Raw genomic sequence first — 21,433 nt, forward strand, 5'->3', positions numbered from 1 at the left:
CATATCTTTATGTCTGCATGTCCTAAAGAAACCACAAATAGTTTGACAATGCAGCTATGGATTTAAGTGAACAGAAATATTTAAACAAATTTACCAGTAGTATACTTGATAGGCAACAAATGCAATACTCCAAGGCTTTTCTTTTTTTTTTAGTAGATCAGAGGTCTTACAACAACAGAAAATTTCTGCCTGGAGCCGTTTTTAAGTGACTGTGAGCAAACAATTAGGTACTTTGTTAAAAAACTGCAATTCTTAGTCTTGAATTCACAGGAAATTCCAGTTATAGGGAACTTCCAATTAGTTTTGCTAAGAATGATTGGACCAGATGATCACTGAAGTTCTTCCAGCCTATGATTCTATAACTTTTTTCCCCTCTATAACTTGTCTGTACATAAGACCTTACACCAGGGCTGGGCAGAAAATTACAGAGAGCCTTGATATATAGACCAACTCACTTCACAGTTCTGATTTAAGAGTCTCAAATCCATCAACTTTCACGTTATCTGACACAACTAATTTACCAGTCAAATAAACTATGCTAATGAGTATTTTAAAGATTTGTACTGTTTAACTGCACCTATACAGTAATTGTATGCTCTCATCTAGACTTCACTTCATATTTCTAATTGGAATGGAATTTTTTGACTAATTGGAAGAACTCTGGAACATCTAGAAAAATTCTTCAGAATTTCTATTTCAGCAAAAGCATAAAACCTTACCCATATTCCATGTGTAAAACTATCGTACCACTCTTCAATGTGAACTGAATTATACTACTGGAAACTTTCTCAATAATTATCTGTTTATTTAGGTTCTAAATTAATACTCTTGTAACTAAAGATTAAATGTTATTATATTAAAAATTCTACAGATAAAAGACAAAATATTTTAATTTTAAAGATTTGTACTGTTTAACTGCACCTATACAGTAATTGTATGCTCTCATCTAGACTACTTCATATTTCTAATTGGAATGGAATTTTTTGACTAATTGGAAGAACTCTGGAACATCTAGAAAAATTCTTCAGAATTTCTATTTCAGCAAAAGCATAAAACCTTACCCATATTCCATGTGCAAAACTATTGTACCACTCTTCAATGTGAACTGAATTTTACTACTGGAAACTTTCTCAATAATTATCTGTTTATTTAGGTTCTAAATTAATACTCTTGTAACTAAAGATTAAATGTTATTATATTAAAAATTCTACAGATAAAAGACAAAATATTTTAAAAATTGTCCTGGATTGCCAAGCAAATTGTATTCTATTTGCCATCTGTATGGCAGTTGTCTCCTGTTAAGTGGGCAGTTTTCCTTATCTCTTCCACAACCACTCCTCCCTTTAGGGAGACATCTGCTGCTAACAAGCTATTGAATGTCACTGCATGACTGATAAGAACTACAGCATCCCATGTGGGATGCTCTGCCCAGAGGGAGGAGCCAAGTATTCTACTCAGGTATAATCTAGTGATTCTGGAATATCAGCACAGCTGCTCCACTGGATTTCCCAGAGGAACAGCTGCCTCTTCCACTGGATCTTCAGAGGAAGACTACACCTTTCTACAGGGTCCCTGCTCCAACAGAGCCATAATTGACACTCCAGGAGGACTGCAGCCACATTTCCAACTGGACTGTTACCAACACCCTGACCAACAGGGTGTCAGGTTGTGTTCTGACTCTGTCAGTGTTGTTTTGGTTTACTGCATTGCTTATTTTATCTTTTTATTTTCTTCCCTATCAAAGAACTGTTATTTCCTGCTCCCATATTTTTTGCCTGAGAGTTCCTTAATTTAAAATTTATAGCAATTCGGAGCAGGGGGGTTTACATTTTCCATTTCAGGGGAGGCTCCTGCCTTCCTCAGCAGACACCTGTCTTTCCAAACCAAGACAGATTGGGAACTTCTAGAAAAATTCTTCAGAATTTCTATTTCAGCAAAAGCATAAAACCTTACCCATATTCCATGTGTAAAACTATCGTACCACTCTTCAATGTGAACTGAATTATACTACTGGAAACTTTCTCAATAATTATCTGTTAATTTAGGTTCTAAATGAATACTCTTGTAATTGAAGATTAAATGTTATTATATTAAAATAGTCTACAGATAGAAGTCAAAATATTTTTAAAAATACACCAATTTACTCTGACTTTCTTAAGAAAACGGCATTTATGAACAGGTGGTTGGGTTCTTCATCTTATAATGGCTGCAGAAAGGATTCAGAGGTCAATGAAAAATGCTAACTTTACCTGGGAACTGATGATACGCTGTGATGAACGAGCAATATTAGCTGGCAGGCCAAAAAAGTCAGGTTTATCATCTTCTGGGAGGCTTTCAATAATATTACGATAATCCTGCATAAGAAGAGAAGAATAGACAGAACAGAGGGAACTTTTTATTCCACTCATGAAAATTAACAGCATATGCTGAAAAGAATTTCATTAAGTGCAGACCACAACACAAAGATTAAAATAAGTATATAAGACATGACATATTATGGTAATCTTATTTATAGATTTCTTCATTTTATTTATCAGAAAATATCTTCTTTTATGGAACATTTCCACTCTAGACGACCAAAAAGCAATTCTGATTACAGTGATGCTATCAAATGAAAACAAAAGTATGCCAAGACTGTCCCTGAAAAGTAGATACAATATTTCTGTTGAAAACTTAAAGGCAAGATTAGTGACAATACAGAAAAAAAAACTTTGGCATTTGGAATTCTAATAAGAGTATAATACATATTTATAAAATTAAGAGCACTCACTTCTATTTAAATCCACAAAAATATTCACTCAAAGAAAGTGAAATAGTTTAAGTAAAAATAGGTTTGCATAATCATTGGAGATGCAGAATAGCATCGATATTGGTTACAGTGTAATAGTCACTAGTGATTCTCTCTTGCACAAAACAGACAGAGGCCTTGCAGACTCAGGTAGACTAATGGTGTTGGACATCTCCTTTATTGTGTTTTAAAGGCAAAAATATTTACTATCTGAAAGTCTGGCTGCCCCCTGTTGCAAATGTGCCATGTGCATTTTGTCTTTGCTTGCAGGAGCACGTGCTGGATATGCACAATTCACTCTAACACAGAATCTCACTTCAGAGGTAACAGTAGCAGAGCTCTACACCAAACACTGAGGAAATACTACTTGAAGACACAGAACCATAAATTCTTACATACATAATCATATAAGATATCAAGAGATATTAAATGCTGTGCAGGCTAGAAAAGAAAATTCATCTACTTGACCATATTACCTACAAGAATAGAGACCAGACTGGTTTGTTTATCTCCTGTTTTTATGATATCAACTCAGCACATCTATAGAAGATAATTTTAATTATTTTAATGGTCATAATAAAGTAATAAAAAAAACCCAAACCAAACCTGAGCAGTCAGAATCCAGGAAAAGAATGCCAAATCACAGCAGTTTAGTTTAACTGAGATAATACTATTCATATCCATTCATGTTAGAGGTCTAGTATGGAGTCTTCCATTAGAAAGCAAGTAAATCTTAATCACAGTAACAACAATAATTATATTGTGAAAGGAAAGAGAGAGATCAGTTGTTTAGACTGTTAATTCCCTCTCTTTTACACTAGAGAAATACTGAAGGAGAATCAGAATCCATATTTATCACCAAATAAAATGTCATATACCTTCCATGGTCTGTCAACAGATTGTCAGAATGTTGATGTACTCTGGAAACAAGAAGGTATATTCAGATATATTCAGGTATATTTTCCAGTTTCATCCAGAAGTTGTAGGAATATTTAGCAGTCTTTAAAAAACCACTTTTATGTCAATAAACTAATTATATAAAACCATAATTATACCTTTGTCATAAATTAACCCAGTTTCTTTTACACCACTCTTCATAGCTAGGCTGCTCTGCACCACAGTCCAATCAGATACCACAAAATGGAAGAGTAAATTGACAGAGTTAATGCTCCACACAAAAGAGAAACAGAGGTATCCTTTGGATTGTAACTTGGGTTTTCTTTGTGGAAGTATTTAAAGAAAAATTCTTGAAAATTAATTAATTTTTAGGCGACAGAAGATGTATACCTACCAAAATGCTGCAGGAATTCGGTAAAGAGATCGAACATGGGAAAGTACTCATCTTCTTGCCTCTGGCATTTAAACTGCCAATGATTCGTGAATTGAAAAGCTGCTCCAAGTAGGACCGAAGAACTCTCATATCAAAATAATTATCTACACGTCCTCCATAAATTGCATTTTCAAACAAGCCATGAACAAATTCCCACTGAAAATCTCTGGAACCTATGAATTAATTAATTAATATTAGTTTTGTATCACTGAATAGCATTGCATTATAAGCATTTCCTCTTGCCACTGCAGTTCTTCAGTGTAATAAGAAGAGATGAACACATCAAATAATTAAATTTTAATTGTTCTTCTATATGTCCAAATAGTAAAAGCTGCAGGAATTTGAAAGAATTTGTAAATATTTGGCGTTGAAAAAACACTTAGTGTGTTGCAAATGAATTATTAGAAATTTTGCTTTAGACTTGAAATGCTTTTTGAACTAACTGGTTATATGCATTTCAGAAATTAGGCTATTAAAACATTCATTTTGTGCTCCTTTGTCATAAATAAAATTTTATACACTATTTTCTACCACGGTACCATCTGATCTCATAATATAAACTGACTGATTAAACCAAAAGCAGATCATGCTCCCAACAGGTAAGATTACTGGAAATGTCATCTTTCAAGCACAAAGAGGTCCAGGATAGATACTTTGCAAATCATTACGAATCACACAACATAGCAAATAAATTTAAGCATGTTAATAATAATTTCCTGGTCAGATTGATGTTGTGTTAGATTATTCTGACCCAGCTACATCCCACAAGTTCAAAATAACTTGTTCTTCCTCCATGTCTCGTTGCCCAAAATAACTACATGGCACAATGATCTCCTTGTGTCCTACAGCTTTCATGTGCAGGTGAAAGCTTGATCAGAAAGGTACTCCCTAAAGTCCCTTGAAAAAGGGAAGCGGTGATTACTGTAAGTGGGGGTTTACTGGTGGTAATTATTGTATCCCAATGCTTCAATCATTCCTTCATAAGGAAAGATTTTTTCACAGTAATAATTAATGATTATCATTGACAGTTAATTATTCAATCTCTTTACCTCTCTGTGTGGTTCAAGTCTGCACAACTAAGGTCTGATTTCAGAAGTACTAACTATCCACAAATCCCATCTAAGTCAACAATCATAAATTATCTCTACACATCGGTTCTTAGCTTTACTTTGAAACTGTACAAAATGCAAGGAGTTAAAAAAAAATTACCTTTACCATATTAACTAATATTAGAAATTCGTACACTGGTTAACAGAACAATGAAGTGGGATCTATCTGACAGTGAGTTTCAATATGAAGAATTTTTTCATATTCAATTCATAGTCAATTCATTTATTCAATATTTAGGGGAACTCACACCACGAAGGAATGGACACACAAGATTTCATCTTACAGGCAGCCCTGTATTTCCTATTTCTTCCTCTGGACTCAAGAAGCTGAGCAGCATACTCCCTGGGCACCAAGAATTATTGGTTTACCCAATCACTCAAAAATGGAATTATGATTCACTCTGTTTTACTAGCTTTGCTTACTGATGATGAGTTCTACAGCATCTCCACTTTTATATGAGTGTTATAGAAAGATAAAGCTAATCATGCAACATCCCTACTAATGGGACTTTGCTTAAGAAGTGACTTACCCTCAAAGAGTCCATCAATAATGTCAAAACCAGCACGAAGATCAGACAAGGAAAATTCATAAAACTTGGTCCAACCCTATCATGAAAAGAAATCCAAAGAATTTAATTAGCAATCATTTAATCAGGGTTGATCATGAAGTAAAATACCAGTATCATGTGGTTACTGAATGCTGTATAATACTTCAGGAAAAAAGAAACAACCTGTGTCCTCTAAAGTGCATTTTTTGAAAGATTCAATACAGGTAGTATAAAAAAATCCAGTTATAACAGTGCATTTAACTTTATGCACTTACAAAAACCAGAATCCACTGAGTATGAAAAATATAAACTTAAGGTTATTTTATTTCCTATCAATATTTGCTTCAAATAAAACTTGCTGACATCTGAGACTAGATCATGCATTGAATTACAATTTTTTTCTGAGGGCATTTTTGTATTTCAGTATACAGACAGGATTTTCATAAATAGGAATGATTCTTCAAACACAGTCTTTAAAATACTCCCATCACCTTACTCCTTAATTCATGTTACTTCTTGTCTGACCAAAAAAATTATCAATTACTGCTACTATTACCACAAAAATGTTGACCACCACATGCATATTTCTATCATTTGCAATTTGTACCTCCTTTTGTTCTTGGGACATTAGTTTTTATGTAGAAGGAATGCATACTGTGTACGTAATTCTCACAAAAACTTTCAGTGTAAATGGGTAAGTATAAATAAATACTGATATATGAGAAATCACTTAGGAAATCTAGGTTTCAATGCTACGTTCTGCTGCTCTATCTTTTTACAGTGTACTTTGCATATGGATGTTATCATAGCAACAGTGCACATGATTCATGATGAGAAATGCAAATGTGTCAGCAACATGCACATGGTCCAGCGAGATGAATACAGCCTGCAGCTGCTCCACAGATGACAAAAAACTATCAGCCAGGCACCCTGAAGGTCATATTCTGGAAAGATGCTCCTAACAGTACCATGTTGGGGTTTTTGGACAGATCTGTACATGAACCTGAAACAACTCAAAATTCATTATAAAATGCAAGAGTTTCTACCTGAGATTAGCTACTGTCTATCAATGTTAGAAACTGATAATCTTGAAATATAAACCCACCACTGTATGCACATTTGTGCAGTGGAATTAAAGAGAGCACCAATTCCATCTTATGTTACTTGAAAAATTGGTGCTAAATGAACATGATCTTGAACAAGAACAAAGGAGAATTCATTCAGTTTAACACTTAAATTATTTTCACCTACTGTACTTCTTGAACATCATATTCAAAAGCCTGTTACTGCAACAGGCAACCAACCTTAAAAAAATCACAAAGTCAAAACTAGCAAAAAACTCTCAAATATTCCAGACTATGTGAGATCAAATCCTTCAGACGACAGAGTAATTTCATATCTAGTCTACATAGAATAAAAGAAACAAGACATAAAGCAGTTTGCTTTCTGGTGTTTATTTTGGTCTGTTTAATTTAAACATCTTGCAGCTAGAAAAAAAATGTTCACTTTAATAAAAAATTTAGCTAAGGCAAAACAGCATCTCTGAAAATCATTTTAATCCTTGCAAGAAATTAATGATTTTCCTTGTTCTTCCTTCTCCTTGAAGGAGTTTGTATGAAGAAATTGTAGACAATGTCATCACCTCCTTCCCTCCAGTGTATCTTTTCATTCAATTGTGTTTCCATAATATTTTTGCCTGTCCCAAGCAAACAGGATTCACAGAATCTTTTCCACACTTCTGTAGCAGTATCACTGAGTCCATGAATCACAAAATAACCCCATGCAGGCAGAAGCAATTTTCAGAGGGACAGGAACTGAGTTTACCAGGATCTTGTTTTGCAATTAATTCAGAGACAATAAAGGCACCAGAAATATCCAAGTTTTTCTAATTTCTGAATATGACCCAACACATACGTGATGAAAAATACTTCCAACTATAAAAGATAATAAATGGGGCAAATTTTTTACAATATAGCAAACAAATTAATACCTGAGGGATATAATTTCTTCTTTCTTGGCATACAGCATGAAACCATGCTAAACAGAAGAGAGAATGTGATCTAGACAAATTTCCCTTTTTGTTGATTTGCTCTGGTGTCCAAGATTCATAAGTTCGCAAGAGATTTTTTTTGAGGCCTGGAGGTGCCTGCATTGGAAGGAAAAACACTGTTCAAGACAGAAAACCTGGTATTTTTATGTATTTTCTTAGATTATAACCTGAAATTGGTAATTTAATGACAAACAGTACTTAATAAAATGAAATTTAACAAGAAAAAAGTTTGTAATAAATGGCCTAACAACAGAATGATTCTACAGTAGAATAACTTCAACATACTGAAGGAAGTGGTAACCAGGTAAGCAGGATCAATTTGTAAGACTGTACTACACTAAAGAACTTAGTGAAAGCACAGTAGTCTATGAAAATACATCAGCATAAAGTAAATTCAATAGTTTTCAATCAAAATAACTTTTTTTTCTGATTTTACAACCTCAATTACCAATTATTTCTGTGATGTGATGAATGTCAAACTGCCTTATGCCATCCCCACACTCCATTAGCCAGCATACAAATATGGTATGTATGTATGATAAAATGCCAGTTCTCAGATTTAGTGGTAGGTAATGCTCACAAGCACTAGAAACAACTGCATTTAAGGTATAGGCAGTAAGCAAAATTACAGCATTTAAAAATAAAAACAACTGGATACCAGCCATTCTCAAATTATTTGCAGGTCTGAAGACAAACATAAATTTTGAAGATATTGAAATTACAATTTTTTGTTTCTAAAAATGTTCGTTGTTCTTTCTTTCCTTTGAAAAATGGCTGTTAGTGTTTCCATAAGATTACCATTGTTGCTTCTGACAAATAATTGCAAAATACTGTAGTAAACGGACTTTTTTAAAATATCTGTATCTTCTTTGGTAACACTCTACATACATTGGAACATACTACAACCATACAATAATCAAATACCATTTGCCAAGTCACTGCCTACCATGTAGGTAACAAAATATTAACTGCAATCAGAAAGGAAAAAAAAAAAATTTAGAATATTGCACTTGTGCAAAGTTCCAGTTATTCCAAAGACACTGGAATGAGTAACACAGTCCTGCAGTTTCTGTACCACTGAAGACCTCAATATAAGCAAAAAGGTACTGCAAAAAGTTTAAAATACTTGCAGTCAATGTAAAAGTGTAACTATTGCAGCTTATTGAAAGTCAGCAACATTGGACTCTTAAAGGTCAAAGTTTCCCGGATTAGCTGCAGGCAAAAATCTCCAGACTCCATTATCAATGGAAGACTTAGGAGCACTCCTACTAATGATTTTCATTTTGGACATCACTGCTTAAGTGCATTCATGTTTAGACTACTTTCCAATCAGTTGGAGGAACACGGTCCCAGTTATTCCTTAAGCTGAGCCATTTGAAATGCAAAGTTCTCAATTCTGAATAAAGGTTTTTAACTGTATGTTCTGCTGCATGGAAGAAGAGCCATTTTTTGTTGAAAGAGTCCAGTGAATATAAAGCTCTAAGGCCAAAAAGGAAAATAAGAAAGAGAAAGTGGGATTCTGTGATCTTCAGATGAGGCTATTCATTCAAGGAGAAATTCCTTGTTTTCCATCCATGTAACAACAATTGTGCAGATTTTTGTTTTTAAGAAAAACTGATTAAATGCACAAAATAATCTGGAGCACAAAACAGAACAACTAGTTCTCCTATGTAAACTTATTTTCAGTTCATACTTGCATTGAAAAAGCATCTAGGAAAAAAATAATCTTTCAAGGTAAACCTGTATTTTTTGTATTACATGTAATTGAAATATAAGGTAAAACCATATACTATCTAAACATATAGTTTGCTATACATCAAGGTTCATTCAACATAACAATCTAATAAAAGCTTTTCAAACAGATCTTACTTCATAAGTTATTTTCAGACTTGACTGAAGCAAAATTGGAGTAAACTTTGGATGAACTTCCGTAGTAAGCCAAAGACGAAAGTTTGGTTGAGGATGTAATGTATTCAGTTCCTATTAAAGAGATGTTATATATTGAAACAGGCTTTGAGATGACTGAGGTTTTTTTATACATAGAACAGTATTTACAAAATTATAATATCCTGGATTAGAAAGTTAGGTTTATCTAAAAACTCAACAGTTGCTTATACACATAAGGTTATAGTTCAAGATGTGTTGCCTCCCACATTCTATATCATTGCCATGCTCAAATGTGAAGTTCATCCTAGATGTGTCAAATATTTTCACCTTTTTCTTAGATACTAAATTCAGGACATAAAAATATAGAGCAGTTCTTTACTTCTTTTAAGTACAATAACACCAGAAGGCTGCATCAAAAATGATGAAGGCTTGCAATGTGGGCTGCATATCAACAACAGATCTCAATGACTTTCAACACCAGTATAGCTACATTAATTTCTTTTTCTTCAAGTATTTGTTGTATAAACCCTTCATGTATCATGATTCACAGAAAACTGAAGATTGGAAAATTGAGTTCTAAGAGAAGTACTGTCAAGAGTTATTTCAAATATACAGGCTTCACAAAAATATATAATTATTGAATATATGGAAACACACTACTGGCACTTTACGCTCAGTTGAAACCCACACATTTGTCATCAAAGACACCAAAGTTGCCTGACAAGCGGTTTCAGAAAAAAGTCAACATGTGTATGTGTGTTGGAAGAAACTTAGTTCAGAAACCTCTTGAAAGACTTTCTCACAAGCCACTCATTCTGATAATCTCTAGAACATGATTATTATAATTTTGTTTTCAGCGTTTTTAATAAAGAAAATAATGTGAAAAAATATTACTTTTCAGCTGTTTAAATAAAATTACAACTATAAGTGGTACATAGTATAATGGAATCGTGAAGCTTGGAAGGAACCACCAGAGACTGCCCAGTCCAACTCTGTGCTCAAAGCAGAGCCAGATACAGGTTGCCCAGACCTGTAGCCAGTCAGGTTTTCAGTACCTCCAAGGATGGAGACTCAGCAGCTTCTCTAGACAGCCTGCTCCAGTGTTTGACCACCCTCACACTAAATAAATTTTATCATATATTTAAATAGTATTTCCTGTATTTTAGTTTATGCCCATGGCCTCTTGTCCTGTCACGGGATACCACTGAAAAGGGTCTGACTCCATCTCCTTTACTCTTTCCATCAGCCAATACACAAAATACTACGACTCCCCCTGAAGCTTCTCTTTCCCAAGCTGAATAGTCCCAGTTCTCTCTGTTTCTCTTTGTATGATACATGCTCCAGTTCCTTCCATCACCTTTGCAGCCCTTTACTGAACTGGTTCCAGCACGCCCGTGTCTCTCTTGCACTGGCTAGCCAAGAAGCAGACACAGAACTCCAGGTGTGTCTCACCAGTGCTGAGGGGAAGGACGACCTCCCTCCACCTGCTGGCAACACTGCCTAAGACCCAGGATGCCCAGGATGCCAGTGGTCTTTACTGCAATGCCATTTTGCTGGCTCATGGTCCCCTTCTTACCCACCAGGACTCCCAGATCTTTTCTGCCAAGCTGTTTTTCAGCCAGTTTGTTCCCAGACTGTTTGGGTGGCTGGAGTTACTCCTTCTCACGGGAAGCACCTGCCAGTTCCCTTTACTGACCTTCACAAGGTTCTTGTCAGCCTAATTCTCAACTATCAAGGTCCTTTTGAATAAAAGTACACTCATCTGTTACATCAACCATTTCCCTCAGGTTTTTTATCATCTCTGTTTGCTGAGGGTGGACTTTGTTCCATTATTCACCTCATTAATTAGGATGTTAAACAATGTTGGCCACAGTATCAATGCTTAGAGCACAGTGCTGATGACTGGCTCCAACTGGATATTTTGGTGCTGAAAGTAACTCTTTGAGTTATACAATTAGGGCAGTTTTCAATCTACCTTACTGTGGTACACTTGGGTCCATATTCAAAGACTGTGAGAACTGAATTTCTGTACCTGGATGGAACTGACTTATGAATATGCATCAGTCTCTTGAGAGGATGTTCAAATGTAAGAATTACATAGTCTCACACTTGCTAATGACATGCAAAACAGGCAAGGGGATGTGCAGAGTCAAACATCAGCAGATCTTAGTCATATTAAGCTCAGCAAGAAGTTTAACACATTCAGTATTATGTTCGTGTGGAAAGAATAAGACCTTCCTGACACAAATCCATATTTTAATACCTACAAGATCAGAAATTTTGTATTCAGCAAGGAGCTTACAAACATTTCATTACTGTTGACTGCCTTGTTCAGACTACATGACATATACATCAGTGTTATCTTGCTTTGTCTTTCTATTTTTTCAGAATGGATTAGAGGAATGCCGAAGGTACATGCCACATGGTTACTGTGAGACAAATGACAGACTCCAAGCTCATGTCCATGGACTATGCTTTACAAAAATCATTGAAAACTGGAAAGTAACTGTTGAAGGAATTCCATAAATTTCTTCTGACCTTATTTGTTTTGAGGATTTCAAGATGATTTACATGAAAAGTATATCATATAAAATCAATTTTAATTAGCAAGTTAGTGATTTTATATGCCATAAGTTTGTGTTTCTATAAAATATGAGCCATTTTAATTTCAAATTAGCAAAAACCTCCTAGTGACTCAGCCTGAGTCTGCATTTAAAAAAAAAAAAAACCACCTTAAAAAAGAAAGTCCTAGAACTAAGGGGGGAAAATTAAATTCAAGTATACATAGATTCATAGTTCATGAAAAAACATGGGTAGTATCCCATAAAATACCAGAAGTCCTAACTGGAGCATTTGCTCACTCACTGTGGTAGAAATACCGTACATTGTATGAAAATTAAAGCACTCACACAAAGAAGGGAGCTGCTTAGATCTGAAGCAGTTCACCTTATTCACAACTGAGAAAACCACAAAAGTGTATTTTTAAACTGCAGTTTTAAACATCACCATGGAAATGCCTGAAATGCTTCTGAAATGTTGCATACTAATTTTGTCTGGTTTCCCATATCATCTTCTCTATTTACCCTCACCTTTTCCAATACAGGAAGCCAAGAAGTAACAAGATGCAGGTTCTTCAGACACAGCCATTCTCCATTCCGAGCACATTCTCTCAAAGTTTGAATGGCCAGGTCAGCTTGGCCCTGGCCCATGGCAATCTGAAATGGCAGACAGAGTTGTATAAAGAATCTCTCATACCTTATTTAACAGTTAAATATAAAACCGTGTTTTCAAGTTAGGAATATTTTTAACATACGTTAAAAAAAGGAGTGCTAAAGACAATCAGAATTTTCTCTAATGTGATAGGCTACTAAAGTCGGGAAAAGATTAAGGAAAACAAGTTTTTATTTGCAACTATCTAGCCAGTTTCTGTACAAATAACATTACCTAGTCTTTTAATGGAAAAAACCATACATCACTTGGTGACAGTGATCATATTCCCTAAGAAGTCAAAAAGTAATTTAAATAACAATGACTAAACTGCATGACTGCAGAACTGCAAAAATAAGAGAGAAATGACAGCTACGTTTCTTTTGACTAGAAGTTAGGAGTACTTCCTTTGAAGAGAAATACTCGATTTTGCTGGGATATATTAATAGTTTGGTATATACTCCTTTCTTCACTTTTTATAGTATCATATTAGTTCTACCTTACAATCTATTTGGAAGATAAAGATAACAAAAATCCCTGAACCAAACAAGTTGAAAATAAAGAGGTTTTAGGCAATGTGAAAAGTCTTGTCTTGGCATTATGATTCTCTGACTAAGTAGAACTGAGCATAATATCTTAAAGTAATTGAAAATAGCCAAAAGAAGAGAATTTAAAGTCACTAGCAATATAGTAGCAGGCGGCACAAATTTAGCACTCTGTTCTTTATCCCATGTGAGAAATATGTGAACAGAGAAGAAAATTCTATCTTTTATGTTCTATTCAAATCACATGAGAAAGTGTAGGAAAAAATAGCAAAAAACATTCTCCTTAGTGTAACAACTTTCAGGTGATTTGAGTCCTGATCCTTAATTGAATACCATACTATGCCACATTTTTAAAGTCCAACATGTACAGGATATTTAGAGATAAACATGAAAATCCATGTGGCACAGTAAGAAATATGTGTTCTGCAATGTTCACAGGTAGCTAAGATAGCAGTAGGATCTAAATATTTACAGTTTGATGGGAAAAATATATTATATCAGTTTATGTTCCAGGAAAGGAACAATTTCATGGACTATTTAAAAGCAACATTAAACTTGACATTTTCCATTTCTATGCTAACCAGTTATCAGCTGGATAACAACTTCCCTCCCCTTAATATGTCAAATGACAGAAGGAAATAATATTTTTCAGAAAGTTATAAAGCATATTGGTCCTGTGTATTGGGAATATTAGGAAACCACTTGATTCATATAATAATTTGAATTGGAATGGATCCTGGAAGGTATCTAGTCCAATCTCCTGCTCGAAGTAGGGCCAGGTATGAAAGATTAAATCAGGAGCTCAGGGCTTTGTCCAGTGCATTCATGTAAACCTTCAAGGATGTAAAATTGCTCAAAATATTTTACGGAATTTTATTAAATACTTAGGTATTCACAAACACTGAACACCTGATTTGTGTTTTCTATTGAGGAAAGAAGAGTGCAAATCCTATAAGCAGAGGAAATGATGAAGTCTAGTTTTTAGTGGGTTTTGTTTGTTCCAATTACTCCACACCAAAAAAGATAATGCTGCAGCATGTATAACAATTCTCAGCCTCTTTTGTTCTTTTCCATCCATCTTCTCATTTTTCCTTCTCCACACTGGAGGAATGACTCTTGTTTGGATTCTGCTTCTGTGAGCATGACTAATTGTGTGTCTCTTCTCCAGCCCATTTTGCCAGTGGAATGAGAAGTTAGTATCAAGACAGGTGGGAACAACAAAACACCACAGACACTATGATTTTACTTAGTAACTTCCTTGGAAAACAAAGGAAAACAGATATTGCTACAGCAAAATTTTACACATTGTGGTTTTTAATCACCACACTTATCTAAGACTGACCTGATGGTAGCACTCAGTATTTCTTTCAACACTGGCAAGTTCCTGTAATTCCTGAGAAGGATCAGCACCAGGAGAAATTATTATCAAGATGGGCTCAATTTCCAGTGTCTCTTTATACAGACGTTTCATATTCAGAGGTGATGGAGATAATTCTTTTATTCCTATAATTAGAATTAGAATTATTTGGAAATAAAGTGACTACACATGATGGCGTGCTTCATTATCCACTCTAAGAGTTAATCTCGTTTGAGAGTTCTGTTCAGCAGACACCATAAAACCAGTTTTAAAATGAAGAAAATATCCTTAGAACATGCAGATAGGTATAAGACACCCCATATTGAGAAGAAAAGTATTTCTGGATTTCCAGCTTGACAAATTACAGTCTTTATTTAGAGTGTAGTCTTGAGGAAAACATACAAAAAGAGAGGAGTGGAATGAGAAGCTATGCTATTTGCTAAAAGTAATTGCAGTGTGTATGTCCACAGGCAGAACTTCTCTCTTTACTGCCTTGAGAGCCTTAATTATTCAACTTACAGGGATCTTGGTACTATGATTACTTACATCTTAAACATGTTATTTGTTTTAATATACAACTTAAATGCCTACAATGTTGACCTAGTAAAGGCAAGATATTTACACATGAGGCCAAAGATACATGTATATCATAAATTAAACTGTGTTAACCACATATTTTCATGCATCTTTACACCAGCATTTACAGTGAAGCGTTGGGTGCAACAGGAAATCACAACATACAGTAAGACAGAAGAGCCCAAATCAGTGACATCTATGCCACAACTACTAAAAGATGCAATACACACTTCCTTCAGGATGCAGTCTTTTTTCAGACTTGAGCTATTGTATGTTGCACATAGAACAATGCAATGATAATTTGTACCACAGAATCATGGAACAATTTGTATTGGGACCTCAAAGATCATCTGGTTTCAATCCCCTACCATGGGCAGGGGTACTTTCCACTAGACCAAGTTGCTCAGGGCCCTATCTAGCCTGGCCTTCAATGCTTCCAGGGATGGGGCATCCACAGCTTCCCTGGGCAATCTGCTCCAGTGCTTCACTACTCTCAAAGGAAAGAACTTCATCCTAAAATCTAATCTAAATCTACTCTCTTTCAGTTTGGAGTCGTTCCCCCTTGTCCTGTTACTACATGCTCTTGTAAGAAGTCTACCTCCAGCTTTCTTGTGTACTGGAAGGCTGTTACTATGGTGCATTTCTGTATAGCAGGTAAAATAAAGAAATAAGCATGCTTCGGGTGTTACAAAATACATTCATAGAAAATTCTTAAGAACATTATCCTCCAAAGAAATTATTTTACTCCCTCTTCATCCATAAATTTCAAATTATAGGCAAAAAGTGAGAAAAGAAAAAAAAATGTCTGGAAAAAACATAACTGAAAGGCTTTCTTGTAGGATATACAGCTCTTTTGGAATTCATTTTTTCTCACAGGAAAACTGCCAAACAATATTGGAAACTTAATTGCTTCCTTTAGAACAATGTGAAACCGTTTAAGTTGTTTCAGGGCAAGGACACTCAAAAAGACAAGGCAGAAAAAAACTATGAAAAAGTATTCATACAAGCACGACATTTTTATTGGTTAGAAAGTGCTACTCAGGATTTCGCCAATCTCACTGACATGCATGAAAAATCTGTGGATGATTTGTGGGTGATATACTGGTTTTGAAAACCCAAATGGAGTCAATGGTATTCTGCCTTCCTTGGGGAGGCTGTAGCTTCACTCACCAAAAACATTCCCTTGTGCAGCATTCCTCCAAAGAACTGGCCCCAACACAAGTAATTTATGTAATACATTAAGATTTGGAAGCAAGTAAGCAAGCAAATAAATTTACTCTGCGTTCAGGTCGCTGTGGATTTTGAGCCACACACACTGCAGATCACTTTTGTCATTTGAGTCCAGCAGGAAGGGACATTGTCAGCATGGGCCATGTCACCATGACCAACATACTCTCTCTATCTACTAATAATGTTTGACAGATAAGCTATACCTTAATGCTGAAAATCCCAGTCTGGCTGACAGATATGGAGCCAATTTTAAGCAACAAATAATGTCCACAGACAGCATAAGGGAGTAAGATAAAGTGATTTTTAAAACTTACAGTGCTCACCCCGATGAGACACCCAAAACTGCTAAAAACTTAAGGAAGATTTTTGTGTGCTGCACTGCAATATTAAGATTATTTGGCATACAGGTTTCAAACTTTGGATATAATAGACTTGATAGAGAAAACTGACTGACTAGGATAAATAGACGACTGTAGCATTGAACCACTCTCTAAATCGTGTGTATTTTTAAACAAACAGTAAAAAAGTATTACAGACCAAGAGTTCTACAAAAATGACTGATATTAATGAAATACTCTTTTGAGACTCAATTTATAAAATCTCAAACCTAATGGTCTTTAAATGGTAAATTACATAAAATAGTGTCTATGGAAAATCTGAGTCTTAAGGAGAGTGCTGCAGTGCAAAACTTTGAGAAAACCAGTTATCTTCCTTTCTTGATTACTCCAGTGTTCAAGAATTAATTAAAAGAATTTGACAGATCTTTTTATTATATTTTCAATCACTGTACAGAATAAACCAAACTATTTTAAATGCACTTTAAGAATATTTTACAAGAACAAAATCAGCAAACCATTTACAGCATATTTTCATATGCTAAAACTTAGGAATTCCATAAGAACTGTAATATAGAAGAGAAGCATGGGACAAAAAAAGCTATTTAATTGTTGTGCAGAAATACCCTGATGAAAATTTAACTTACCTAGGGTTTTACATGCAAAAAGAGCCATGGCACTCTGTAGTCTGTCTGGTCTGACAGCCTGGACCACAAGTACCTTAAAATAAAATATATTCAGCAGAAGTGAGTTGATAAAAGTGTATAGTGATCATTTAAAATGCAGGATGGATCAATGATGGATGGATGGATGAAAAGAAGGATGAATTCTTTGAATTTATCTTCAGAACAAAGTTATTTTCTCTGAATATATAGAGCTATCTGATAATTCCTTTTCAAGATCATCAACTGTAATTGTCCATTTGTATGTAGCTTGTTCTATCAATAGAATCAGAAGATAGATCTATACCTAATGTCTACTTGTAAGGTACAAACTTTTCCACAATATTTTAGAAGGAAAATAGCTATGTGGGTAGCTAGAATGACAGAAAGCACACTTAGCTTTATACTAGCATCTAAATTCTGTGCACATATATAGGCAGCAATGTCCTACTTGAAATAGAAATATTTCTGGTTTCAGTTCAAACTAATTTATGAGCGGCACATCAATCTAAAAATGCAATTTCAATATATTTGATAAACAGAAAATTCTTAATATTTTCTGTACAAGAAACAAGATGCACTGATCATTCCAGATTTACTTTCCTATAAATGCAGACATTTTGTGACAACACACTGTACACATAAGAAGTGGTCTTCAGCATTTCACTGAATTACATATGACTCAGACAAATTCATTTCCAAAATGGTTTACACCTAAATTGCATGCATGCTATTTCAAAAATTTTCCTCCTCCACAGAAAACTCCAAATAGACAATAGCTAAGAGCCAATCAACATGGAACTACATTGTCTAACACCCCATCCTTTCTCTGGATGTTTTCATGTAAAGTAACTTCAAAAGCAAAATCACAGCATCATTTGAATGTAAGTAACAAGATCTTTTTTCCATAAACACAGAAGTGATTATATTTTTCTTTTCCAGTGGAAAGTAACTCTCAGGTTGAGGAAGGAACTAGCCCTTCCCATATTCTTGGTGTGTTCTTTATCACCAGATTTTCAGAAGTCATTTTTCATTTCTTCTATTCTATAGAAGCAGAGGCTGCTACTGCATTTTGTGTCAGATGTGTGAGTTTGCACATTAAGTGAAGTAAGATGCTCAACAAGCTGACACATCCAGCAGTAACAAAGCAACCATGAAAGAATTTTAATACCTATTCATAAAATTAATTCTGTGCATATTTTAAAGAACTTTTTGCCTTAGAGGGTGTACTCAGCTGCAGCTAATATATCAACACTAAAAAGACTCAGATAACAGCGAAATAATATGCACTATAGTAAAAAAACTATAGAATTCTTAGATTAAGAAAATTAATTAAACTGCAGGACAGTGTAGATACTGTCACTCCTTATAATTCAACCAGGCCTGGATGTAAAATTTACTTTCACTGCGGAACTCATAATTAATATTATGAATCGAAAGATTACCTGCTGAAACAAGGAAATTCTTTTTACAACAGGAGATGGAAAGTCTTGTTCACATACAGAGCTCTGAGAAAAAGTGCACCACAGACTTTCATCTTCAAAGCAAAGTGTCTGATAGAGACCTGGGAGAGAAACCTATGAAACAAATAGTGTAGATTTAACTGTAAAGAAGAACAGCCATTTGGGCATTGTATATTTTAATTTATTTCCACATATCACTATGACCACTACTGTGCAAATCACAAAATTCAATTTTATCCTTGGAGTTAGAGAAGAAAAGAGTACATTTTAAAATTAACCACTTGTTTACCTATTCCCTGGAAAGACTAAATCTATATTTGCACTATAATTTTAGTTTTAAACCTTAAGGTTCTTTGATTTTAAACGTTGGGCTTTACTTTTAAGCCCTTTCCTCTAAATATGACCTGCTATCTGCTATCAGTAATGGCTTGCTATCAGAGCATGCTACTGATTCACTTAGATACTCAATTTCTGTTTATTTGTTTAAAACTCTTAACGATTATGCTTGCCACACCATTACTGTGATTGTTCCTGATTCCTGGTTGAAGAAAAATTAAATAGTGAACTTTAGGTTAAGCAAAAAAATTCTTTGCCAAAGAGCAGTCAATGTTTTTTTCCTTGCTGCTGAGCTACATGCAGGAGGAGAAGAGGCTAAGACAGAATTTCAGGACTAATAATTTCCTTTAGTTCCCTTCAGGATCAGAGGACTTCAACATTGACTAATGCAAGAAAGATTTTTTCTTTTAATTCATCTGAGCAATCACAAACTCTAAAACACCTATAAAGATGTACAGAGAAATCTGATGAGGAAAATATTAATTTCTGAACAGTTTATGACTTTTAGTACAAAATGATTTGTGAAAGTCATTACACTAGTGAAATCTACAACTAAATATTGTTTGTAATTTTTCTTCTATCATCCTATCTATAAAAATTGTAGAACTTGGATAGATTTGCAGTATTTTCTAATCTCAGTAAGATGACAGGTTCACTCACATGCACTGAAGTTCATTACAGATGGGGTAGAAATGTTCATGAAAAAGGCTCAGAAAAATGAGATTTAAATAAAAAATAAACACCTTTGGTTTTTCCAGGTGATTATATATTGAGCCATAGTTTCTGGAAGATAGAATAAACAGCTTAACAGCTTAAAAACAACAAAATCTTTTGATCTGATAAATACATATCTGAGTATTCAAGTCCAAATTGCTATGTGCCAAAACCAAAGTTCTTTAAATTTAAATTCAAGAGACCACATGATGTATACCTTCAAAGATGCTACTGCCCAGACTCGGTCCTGCTCTATCCAAGAGGGAACCTGGTCACGAGCGCTCCTTTGTGAATCCTTAAGGAAGCAAGTTATATCACACACGTAAGCTACACAGTCTTTTATGAAACACTATATTCAGTAATAAGACTGTGAAACCCATGTTTTTTAATGACATTCACAACAGAAATCTTTCTGTGACCTTTTGCTAAATTCATAAATGGTATAACAAAAAAGCTACCAAAATATTTAAATATGAGATATTTAATACACTGTTTACATTAACACTTGCTTAGCTACTTGAGCCTGAAAATACTTTACCTATTTAGAGTATCCTTATGACACACTCAATTCTAAATATTTTTTTTACTAAAAACAAGCGACACAAATGACTGGCTATCAGCATAGGCATTCTGAGAAACTGGCTTCAAAAAAACAACTCCATTGCACATATTTGCAATCATGAAGATGGTTCTTCACACAAAGAGCAAAACACCATTTCTGAACATCTCTGCACTGGTAATTTGGCCACAGCTCTATTTCTCTGCTCTTTAGATGTCTGGCATGGAGGAAGTTCTAAGGATGAACAACACTGCTTAAGCTCCAGTGGAATTTCTGTATTCATTACATCATCTGTTATTAAAAGATCTCAACAGTACACATTAACCAGTCTGAGGAGTCTCTGCATGGAAATGTATTTGGATCTCTCAAGGAGGGAGCAACTTCAAGAGTAATTTGAAATGCTCAGCTGAGAAAAACAGAAGCTTTCTTGTGAAAGAGTATCTTGGCCATGAGTTACAAAGTCTGAGAAAGAACAAAACTAGGAAATTTGGAAGCGATTGTAGAAGTAAATTTGACATGAGTCTGCAGTATACATTTCATTTGGGCTGAAGCACAATCTTTCCAAAACCTATGGATTGTGCCTTAGGTAGGGTAGAGGCAAGACTGGTATTAAATTCCATTATACAATCAGATCTCACATTCCTTGAAAATGGCCTACAGCAAGAAATACTTGACAATCACTCAGTTCACAGACAGTTAATTGAATTACAGTGACTCCAGACACATGAAGGGGGACT

The 21,433-nt window shown here is 34.7% G+C and overlaps 1 protein-coding gene across 1 annotated transcript in view; it reads right to left on the minus strand.

The window, feature by feature from the left end:
* DYNC2H1 (dynein cytoplasmic 2 heavy chain 1) overlaps positions 1–21,433 on the minus strand; it is a 147,054-nt gene that overhangs the window by 52,851 nt on the left and 72,770 nt on the right. Inside the window, exons 71-80 of the mRNA XM_041487125.1 lie at positions 20,355–20,432; positions 19,070–19,201; positions 17,610–17,682; positions 14,807–14,967; positions 12,802–12,927; positions 9,695–9,805; positions 7,766–7,921; positions 5,758–5,833; positions 4,080–4,291; positions 2,250–2,354 (exon numbers count right to left, since the gene is read on the minus strand). Of these exons, the coding sequence (XP_041343059.1) occupies positions 2,250–2,354; positions 4,080–4,291; positions 5,758–5,833; positions 7,766–7,921; positions 9,695–9,805; positions 12,802–12,927; positions 14,807–14,967; positions 17,610–17,682; positions 19,070–19,201; positions 20,355–20,432 (1,230 nt within the window). The remainder of the gene's footprint in view (positions 1–2,249; positions 2,355–4,079; positions 4,292–5,757; positions 5,834–7,765; positions 7,922–9,694; positions 9,806–12,801; positions 12,928–14,806; positions 14,968–17,609; positions 17,683–19,069; positions 19,202–20,354; positions 20,433–21,433) is intronic.

This window comes from Pyrgilauda ruficollis, unplaced genomic scaffold (assembly GCF_017590135.1).
Source record: "Pyrgilauda ruficollis isolate IOZ18807 unplaced genomic scaffold, ASM1759013v1 scaffold8, whole genome shotgun sequence".
In the NCBI taxonomy this organism is placed as follows: domain Eukaryota; kingdom Metazoa; phylum Chordata; class Aves; order Passeriformes; family Passeridae; genus Pyrgilauda; species Pyrgilauda ruficollis.